Source organism: Otolemur garnettii, unplaced genomic scaffold, assembly GCF_000181295.1.
Source record: "Otolemur garnettii isolate 467f Iridium unplaced genomic scaffold, OtoGar3 scaffold00024, whole genome shotgun sequence".
Lineage (NCBI taxonomy): Eukaryota > Metazoa > Chordata > Mammalia > Primates > Galagidae > Otolemur > Otolemur garnettii.
This window is the reverse complement of record NW_003852419.1, coordinates 5,265,149-5,275,152: the sequence shown is the minus strand read 5'-3', so window position 1 is coordinate 5,275,152 and position 10,004 is coordinate 5,265,149. Positions and strand designations below refer to the sequence as shown.

Sequence of the window (10,004 nt, the reverse complement as noted above, 5' to 3'; positions counted from 1 at the left end):
ACCCAGCCGGTGCTGGAGAGTTCATTGTGAGTGGAGAAAAACCCCATGCATTTGGTCACAGAAGTGGTCTGTGTTGCATTAAAATTATAGAGTGGGAGAAAACAGTAAATTTGTTTTTTTCTACCAAACAGGTGCATACACCATGTGTAAGAATCCTCTATCCAAAAACAGGTTAAATGAAAGAATAAAGTGCAATTGAACAAAATAAATCAGACCAAAAATGATACACGGGCTTCAGAGAACTCCAGGTAGTCAGTGAAAGGAAAGCCACGAGCTTCTGGTCCTGCGGCTCCTTGTCTATGAGGGGGAGGTAATACCCAGACAGCTGAGGTGAGGCGTGACAGGCCCCCTCAGCATGTGTGTCCCCCGCTCTTGCCAGTGATGTCCTGCAGCCCCAGCCCACAGCATCTGCACAGCACTGTGCTGAGAGGCAGGTGGGAAACCCAGCCCTGGCCTGGGAGTCTCCAGACTAGCAGAGGCATCACTGGCAAACAGGACTGACCACAGACGGGGCCCACCAGGGGCCCACCACCCAGAGAACTGCCTCAGAGCCACACTTGCCTGCAGCATGCACTCTTGATCTCACAGCTGCTCCCTCCCTCAACACCAACACCCAGTGCACAGCATGAAGCACCCAACACCAGCCACCCCTTCACCCACCAGGATCAAAGGCCTACAAAGGCATTCCAGGCATCAAGGCTCTTGGGTCTCAGGTAGGTGAGTTTTCCCAGGGGCCCTTAAGATAACAAGCAGGGACAGACATAGCCCCCAAATGGTGACAGGCCTTTATTTTCACTACACTTCCCCTTACACACCACAATCCCTTGAAAGCTGGCATGAGCAGGAATCAGCCTTCTCATTTGATTTCTGGGGAACCTGGAGCTCAGAGAAATGAAATGACTTCACCCACAGTGCAGGTGACAGTGACCAAAGCCAGACTAGCACTCACTGCCTGCTCACTGTCCACTGCTCTTTCAACACCACCTACCAAGGACCCAGCCTCCCAGGATTCTCCCCTCTCAAGACAGCCACACCTGTTTCTCTTTTCTGCGGTTTTCCCCCAAAGCATTGCAGGATTTATTGGTTCGGCAGCTTCCTGAAGCTTGCCCCTTCCAACCGAGAGAGCGCCTCCGCACACTTCCATCTGACAAGCTGTGACACGAGCCAGCCCCCACTCCATCCTCTCCTGAGAGTGCACAAACAGGCACACAGGCCAGGAGAGGGAAGACCATCCTTAAGGCCGTGTCAAAAGCCCCAGACAAGAGAGAAGTGTCCGCGTCCCACTCTGACTGCCAGCGACCTACCCCTTCTTCAGGTTTTTCACATAGGCGCTCTGCAGGGCGGCTTCCATGAAGTAGGTGAGCTCATAGTCCACCACGTGGGAGCCTTTCAGGTGCCTTGACGTGCTGTTATTTCCAGTCTGGGAAGGAAACAGAGAGCGAGCCACTGTCTGGAAGTTCTGAGGCAGAGGGGCCAGGAGCAAGGGTCAGTCCAGCCAGAGGAGGGGACCTCTCACCATTCCAGTCCTAGCTGTCCCCTGGGGACATGTGGCACTATTCTTTAAAATATGCCTAGAGCATATACCATCCACATGCTGGATGCCCACCAGTCCCATGTCTAACATTATACATTCAACAATCACAGAGCTTTAAATTCACTAATTTGGTTAGTCCTTAGGGCAACCCTATCAGGTAGGAATTGTCATGCCCATTTCACAGATGAGAACACTGAGGCACAGAGAGGCTCTCTTCCTGCCCTGGGGTCACTCAGGTTATGGGTGGTGGAGCCAGGCAGCCAGGCTCAAATTTGCACTCTTAGTCTCCATGCTGAGCTCTCGCTCTTCGACCAGACAGCAAGTGAGGCAGAGACCAACCCCCACAGCTGCTCCCTGCTATGTTCATACGTGTGTAAACCTCATCTCCCACCAGGCTTCACTCCCACAGGGCAGGGGTGTGTCTCCCAACCCCACTGCTATCCACACTCTTATCTCTGCCCCAAGTAAGGAAACACAAGGGAACTTATGGAATAACTACCACAAGCCAAAATCTTTTTTTTTTTTTTTTTTTTTTTTTTTTTTTTTTTGAGACAGAGCCTCAAGCTGTCCCCCTGGGCAGAGTGCCGTGACATTACAGCTCACAGCAACCTCCAACTCCTGGGCTCAAGCGAGTCTCCTGCCTCCGCCTCCCAAGTAGCTGGGACCACAGGCGCCCGCCACAACGCCCGGCTATTTTTTGGTTGCAGCCATCATTGTTGTTTGGCGGGTCCGGGCTAGGGATTCGAACCCGCCACCTTAGGTGTATGTGGCTGGCGCCTTAGCTGGTTGAGCTATAGGCGCCGAGCCCACAAGCCAAAATCTTATTTAAGCCTCACAAGGACCCTAGAAGACTGGTTTTGCCTGCTTTATACAGAACACTGAGGCTCAGAATTGCCTAAGTTCACAAAGTCTGGCTAGGTCCAGATTCTACCACTTATTGGCAATCATTCCACAAACATTTGAGTGCCTACCCTATGCCAGGCATTGCACAGTCCTTGTCATGTAAGTATAGAATGTCAGAACATCCCAAGGGCTGAGACTCCTGGTACCAGGAAAGGCCAAGGAATTATAACATTTTCAACTAAGCTGTCACTTAAGCCTCAGCTTGAAGAGGGTCACTGAGCCCCATCCAGATAGGCCTGCCTTCAGCATGCCACTTTCCTTGACTGAGCTGAGGAAAATAATTACTGAGCCATCCACCTTATTCTTTAGAAACTGAAGTAGATTTAAGAGAGGTTCTTAGTTCTCAGAGGCTGGAACTGGGCCTCAGGAGAGACACGCAGCATTTTTGAGAATGTGCAGGGTTCTGTGGCCTGCCCTCCCTAAGTTCAGGATAACCAGGTATCGGGGCCCATTTGTCTGCCCACAGCCACCAGGCATTGATTCCAGCCTGGACACTATCATAGTTCAACACCTTAATCTCTTTTAAAAAGACCAAAGCCTAGGCTTCCAGCTAAAAGGGATACTTTACCTTCCTCATGAAAGTTCACCACCTGCCCCCCCAATACATACAATGTTGATAAGAAGAAGTCCTAAAACACTGCTGTCTGGCAGTGACTTTGACCTTGGTAGAGGTCAATTTGGGCATGCCATGCCTCCAAGCTCAAGTCCCTCAACCCCTTGTCTTCTCCTCCTGGAGTTCAATCAAGCAGAGGGACCCTAGGGCAGTGGCTCTCACGGGGGTGCTTTTGCTCTCAGGGGACAGTTGGCAGGATCTAGAGATACTTTTCATTGTCACAAATTGGGTGCCAAGGTGCTGCTGGCATCCAGTATGTAGAGGCCAGGGTGCTCAACATCCTATATCACACAGGGCAGCCACCCACAGGAAAGAATTATCTGCCCCAAATGCCAATGGTCCTGTGGTTGAGAATCTTGGCTCTGGGGAATTAGCCTTGCCTGAGGAAGACTATTCTGGCAAGGCCCAGGACAAAACATGTACTGTGTGACATTCTGGCATTTGCCAAAGTAGTTGAGGCACAAGCATCTCCTGGGCTCTGTGTCTCTCATGACCACCTCCTCCTTCAGGGCACCAAGCTGATCTACTCTGCTATGGAATCTGCATCTAACATGTATTAAACATTTGTTAAACAGAATGCCTAAGTACTACCTCCAATACTTCTCTCACAAGTACTCAGAGCCACACTCCCTAGGATCAAATCCTGACAACGCCACTTATTAACTGTACGAATGCCAGGAAGCTATTTACCTTCTCTCCAAACTTGAGTCTTATTTGTAAATGAGAATAATAACAACACCTATTTCATCCTGTCTATGTAAGGGTTAAATTATAGAATGAATACAAAGCACTCAGAGTAGTACCTGAAACCAAAACAGGCACTCAACAAATGCCAGCAGCACGTGCATGGAATATAGTTGTCTGCCCCCCTCAGGGTAAACCAGAAGCCCCTCAGAAGGGGGAGGACGGGAAGCTCATCCTGGAAGGCAGTGAACATCTCCAGGCAGGAACACAGGCCCACCACCGGGTGCTGAGGGAGGAGGGGGCCTGAGAACTGCCAGAGCCCTGCTGGCCAGCTCTTGATGCCTCCCAAAGGTTTGGAAAATGACCTCCCCAAGGAACCCAGCAAGGAGCCGCTTATAGGGCACCAGAGCAGGAAGGACGTCTAACTGCAGGAACTAGACCAACTCTGCCCCGTCCAAGGGGAGAGTGGGGAGCAAATGACTGACTCTCCCTACACTCCGTCTCTTAAACACATACCCACTTCAGAGGGCTGTCATGAGGAGTAAGCATGTTAACGATTACAAACAGGGCTGTCACATTTGCTCATACACACGAGCCGAGTTCCTCAAGGACTTTCTGGTGCTTCACAGATGGCACAGACTCATTTATTTATTAAAACTATTTTCTGGCAGTAAACAGTATACTATAATGGGTTTCCTAACTGATGAAGCAAAGCGTCTTCAGGGATGGAGGTGACACCTTTTTCTAACACGAGTGAGGGTGATCTAGGACTCAGTGGGAACCTGTAGATATAGATGCTCTACAGAGTGGCTGCTACCACAGTGTTGTCACTCCCAGCTCACCTTTTCCAATTCCTGCAGGAACACCTGAGCGATCCAGGCAGCTCTCTCAAAACAGGCGATCACTTCCTCCTCCCTCTCAGTCAGGCGGAAACGGGAGGCAATGGAGTTGGGGAGGCGTTCCAGGGAGAGGCCTGCAGGAGGAAGAGAGCATCTCAGCCCTGCCCTGCTCAGGCCCCCAACTCCATGCCCTCCCCACGGGCCTGAGGTGGGCTCGTCCTTCTGAGGGGACATATGCTCTGGAGCAGCCAGTGGGGAGTGAGATCTGCAGAGGGGAGGGAGGAAGCTAAAGCCACGGGGGTATTAGCGGTGGCTGGGAGCAAGCAACGGACAGAGGGACCCAGGCAATCACACTGCAACGCCCCCAGCCCAACTCCCTCAGAAAGCCATTCCCGAACCCTCCTTCCAGTTTTTAGAAGAAAAACTTCCACCCTCCAGATGCTGACTACTTCCTAGGCTGCAGTGGGGTCACGCCTAGCCAGCCCTTTTCTCCCCCAGTGGAAGATCTATGTGAGCAAATGTGAGCCTCTTTGGATGGTCACAATCCGTAGCATAGCAGGTGCTCGAGTCACATGGCATTTTATACATACCCTTCCCAGGGAAGCAAACACTTTCTACCTCACCTAAGTTGTCTGTGCTCAGGTCTCCTCTGCCTGCAGTGGACACCTGCTGTTTCTACCTCCCCAATACCCACATCCCATCTTTCAGTATCGGCACCTCATTTTTCCTCTGACCAACCCACAGTCACAGCCGATCACAAGGGCCACAGTGACAGTCACAGCTGATCACAAGGGCCACAGTGATAGGCCCAGGGTGAGTACATGGCCCAGTATGAGCCAATAAGAACCAGTTTCAGGCTTGGCACCTGTAGCTCAAGTGGCTAGGGCACCAGCCACATACACCAGAGCTGGTGGGCTTGAATTCAACCCAGGCTCCCTAAACAACAATGATGGCAGCAACCAAAAAATAGCTGAGCATTGTGGCAGGCACCTGTAGTCCCAGCTACTTGGGAGACTGAGGCAAGAGAATCGCTTAAGCCCAAGAGTTGAAGGTTGCTGTGAGCCGTAATGCCACGGCACTCTACCGAGGGCAACAGCTTGAGACTCTTGTCTCAAAAAAAAAGAACCAGTTTCAGAATTGATACTCTTTCCACCAGAGTTGATAAGCTGATCCCACAGGTCTGCCTGGAAATGTTAGGAAAGACTGCCTTAAAACGTAGTCTACACAATCTGACTATAGACAACACTATTAAACTATATGCTTAAAAATGGTTAAGATGGTAAATTTTATGTTATGTGTTTTTTTTTACCCACAGTCAAAAATTTCTAAAAAAATTAATGAAATGAAAGCATAGCACCAAGGCAATTAAAAAAAAAAAAAACTGGGGCGGCGCCTGTGGCTCAAAAGGGTAGGGTGCCAGCCCCATATGCCAGAGGTGGCAGGTTCAAACCCAGCCCTGGCCAAAAATAAAAAATAAAAATCTGTATGAAACAGAAGGGAAAGCATTGCCAGGCTTACTAGAAATGAATGTTGTAAAGAAGAATAACTGTATTTGTGGCAGTTTTCTTTAAAGGCAGGAAAAGCACTGAATAACTCTTAGTCATGGAAAAAAATGAAGTTCACACACACAGGAAAGATGAGTCCTGATGGAAAAGATTCCTAAACCCATTATTTGAGCACCTAGATTCAGCCTTGCCTGAAGCTCTACTCCCTGCAACTTTCCAGAGTATGAGCCAATGAACACCCCCATACATTCAGGATTCACCTCTTGAGTGAATGACCACATCAGCCTCCGAACTGGCCTCCCAGCCTCTAGCCTCATTCTACTCTAATCCTCAGGGGTGTCTATCCCCAGCTGTCAAGGCCCACCTGTTTCCCCCCCCCACCCAGCCTCAATTCCAACCCCACCCACCACATCCACACCAACCTCCCGCTTCCCACTGCTGGGCTGGGGACTATCTTCCTGACTTACTCAAGTTGCTCCTCTTCCCTTGGACTATACCCTCCCCACCAAATCTATCCAAAATCACTGCTCACCTTCTGACCCACTGATGCTGCCTCCTCTGCAAAGCCCTTCCTGACATTCCCTGATATGACTGACCACAAACTCCTTTGAGCCCCAGTCTACACGTATTCCTGTCTCATCATTGCTTATACTTATTTCTTCACCCATTTTCCCAACCAGACCATAAGCTCCCTCCAGTTATCAACCTAGTTGTGTTCCCCTTTCTGCCACTCGGCACACAGTAGGTACTGATAAGCACTAGCTGGCTGGAAAAAGAATGACAAGCCTGATCACGTCTGACAAAGTACAAAGTGCTCTGCAAATATAAAGTAAGGAATTATTACTGTTTTTCTTAGCTAGATTCCAACGCATACAGATTCAGTAACCTTGCCCTCTGCCAGGCTGGCCTGTGACTAAGTCCTGGGGTGTGACTAAGGGTGAGGGTGCCTCAGCGTAGGGGAAGGCAGGCACAGAGCGTGGAGGCCCTTGCTTAACACCAAGTCTCAGTTACCTGGGTCACCAAGTGTCAACATGCCTCTTGCCAAATGACTCACAACCAGGAGAGGAAAACTTCTCAATCCAGAGGACTAAAGGCAGTGGAGGAAAGAGAAAGAATCAGGGAGACAGGTCTCACTGCTCACACCGAGCTGGGGCCTGCTCCTCCTCCTCGGATGTGCAGGAAGGTGGACAAACATGGGCCGCGAGACCAGCTGCAGATGGCAGGACGCCACCAACTCCAGAAGACACAGTAGGCCTGTTTTAACACAATTGCCCTGTAGTCCCCAGAGAGATGTGCTGAGGCTGGGCTGTCTCCTGCCTCACCTCTGGGTCCAGCACCGGGAGGGGCAAGGCCAGCTGCTAGGAGGTCCAAGCTGCCAGTCCCAAGCCTCTGCTGGGCTGGCCCTGGCCACTGCAAAGCACTGAATTCAGGAATGATGGTCTGTGTGGCCTCCACCTTCCCTCGGCTTCATTTGCTCTTTCAGCAGGCCCTCCCCACTATGCTTCTCTGAGAATTCCAAATCTCTTCCTCCTTGAAAGCTCAAAGCAAAGCCACCTCCTCTATGAAGCCCTCCCAGGGGGAGTCAAGTCTCCCTACACCTGAACCAGCAGGACATTTGGGCTACATCTCCTATGTGTGTGCCTTTCCCTGCATTGTCAACATCCTCACTGCCCAATTCTGACTGACCTCAATGCCCCAGGCGAGCGCAGGGCTTGTGTTTAGGACGTATAAGGATAGGTGCACAGACAAACAGGCTATCCACACACGCTAAGTGCAGAGCCTGGAGGGTTTCTCCCTCTCCATTTAAAAAAGAAAATGGCTCTTGGAGAATTCATAAACAAATTGTAGTTATATTTATCAGTGCAATACTTCTCAGACTTTATTTTTTAAAAAAGAACTCTTTTATATACAGTATGGGCAAATTTCCCCAAAATTACATTGTGTCATATAAATATCATTTATATGACATTTAGAAGAAAAGCAGATTAATCTACATTGACGGGGTGGAGGTGGTAATCAACTGGAAAAGGATCCAAGGAAACTTTCTTTGGTTCTGTATCTGTATTACGGTGCTGGCTACACGGGCATTTATACTAATCGAACTCACCGCATCATGCAGTTAAGATTTGTGCATCTTACTGTATGAAAGTTATCTAAGAGTAATGGAGATAATCTCTTTTTGAAGGAAGAGGTTTTATGATTCACAGAAATGAAAGATCAGAGTAAAGGTGGTCCTCTATAAAATAATTTACAGGATACACAAAACCAAAAATGTTCTTGGAGCTGGTAATGGCTTTTCCTAAGCAAAGTCACAGTCCAGTCACCTGGTTCTGCCCATAAAAAGGGGCATATTTACCTTCTATTTGTTCTCTGGTTAATATGAATGTCCATTTTCCTGTCCACAAACATCTGATTGGAAACCTACCAGGGGCTCTGACCTTTGGGTTCTTCACCCTCTGCCCTGTGAGTACTTCTGTGCCAGCAGCCAAACCAAAACACCAGATTCAGGACCCAGATAGGCTGCTCCCAAGTCCAGCCTTCAAGGGACCCAGGGACCATAACACAGCCCTGTGGGTGGGCAGGAAGCCAGGCCTGCCAGGAAGTGCTGGGCACTGCCTCTTGATTCCCACTAGAAGAGGGGCCCTTCTGTGCCAACACCCGGCTCTGGGTTGGAAGTCAAGCTGATCCTGACACCAGGCTCCTTTAGTCTGAGATGATTCATCACATCCCAGGTAGCCGCCCTTCCAAGAATCCCCACCCTTGGAGCCTTGGACCCTGGCTGCAGAGGTGGAGAACAGAAAGCTTCCTGTGCAACTGAACGGCTCTCTCCACATGGGTGGACCCCCTCCCATATGCAAAGGGCACAGGGCACCCGCAGTACCCATTGAGGGATAAGCCCACAGCTGCATACTCTGTGAGCCGGAAGAGGGAAAAAGTGCAATTCATCCAGCCTTCAGGGAGGGAGCTTCTAGGCCAGGAAGGGAAGAGCCCTCACAGATTCCTCAAAGTAGTCAACTGTGGGAATGTAAAATGGTGCAGCCTCTGTGGCAAATAATATGGCATCTCCTCAAAAACATTAAAAAATAGAATTACCATATGACCCAACAATTCCACTGCTGGGCATATAACCCAAAAGAAATGAAAGCAGGGTCTCAGAGAGATACCTGGACACCCCTATTCACAGCAACATTATCTAACATTATCACAAAGGGGGAAACAATCCAACTGTCCATCCCCAGATGAATGACTGAACAAAATGTGGTGCATACATGCGCACAGTGCAGTACTACTCAGTACTACTCAGCCCTAAAAAGGAAGAAATTATGACACACTCTACCGTGTGGATGAACCCCGCGGACACTGTGCTAAGGGAAATAAGCCAGACACAAAAAGGCAAACACTGTCTGATTTTCCTTATAGGAAGTACTTAGAGTGGTCAAATTTACAGAAAGGAGGGTTGCTGTTGAAGTGGTATAGAGTTTCGGTTCTGAAAGATAAAAACCGTTCAGGAGACCGGTTGCACAATTATGTGAATGTTAAAGAGTTCTCAACATATTGGTTGCACAATTATGTCCTAAGAGTACTAAAATGCACACTTAAAAATTAAGATGGTAAATGTTATGGTATGCTTGTATGTTTTACTTCAATTTTTTTAAATGAAAAAAAAAAAAGCAGGCAGTTTGGTTCCTATATCAAGTCTCAAAAAAATGCACATTTAACCCAGCAATTCTACTTTCTAGGAATGTATCTTTTAAAAAAAAAAATCAATGTATGTAAAAATTTAGCTTCAAGGATATCCACTATCCCACGGCAGCATTGTTTATCATGGCAGAAAACCGGAGATCTAGCATACAGGAACTATGACGGGGGACAAGTTCAAAAAATTATGATAGATCCCCACAATGAAATTCTTTTTTTTTTTTTTT

At 48.8% G+C, this 10,004-nt stretch overlaps 1 protein-coding gene across 2 annotated transcripts in view; it reads right to left on the bottom strand.

Moving 5' to 3' along the window:
* TTC7A (tetratricopeptide repeat domain 7A) overlaps window positions 1-10,004 on the bottom strand; it is a 123,818-nt gene that overhangs the window by 86,285 nt on the left and 27,529 nt on the right. For both annotated transcript variants that reach the window (XM_003787892.3, XM_023512136.1), the window contains exons 4-5: window positions 4,577-4,707; window positions 1,305-1,420 (exon numbers count right to left, since the gene is read on the bottom strand). In XM_003787892.3, coding sequence (XP_003787940.1) covers window positions 1,305-1,420; window positions 4,577-4,707 — 247 coding nt within the window. The remainder of the gene's footprint in view (window positions 1-1,304; window positions 1,421-4,576; window positions 4,708-10,004) is intronic.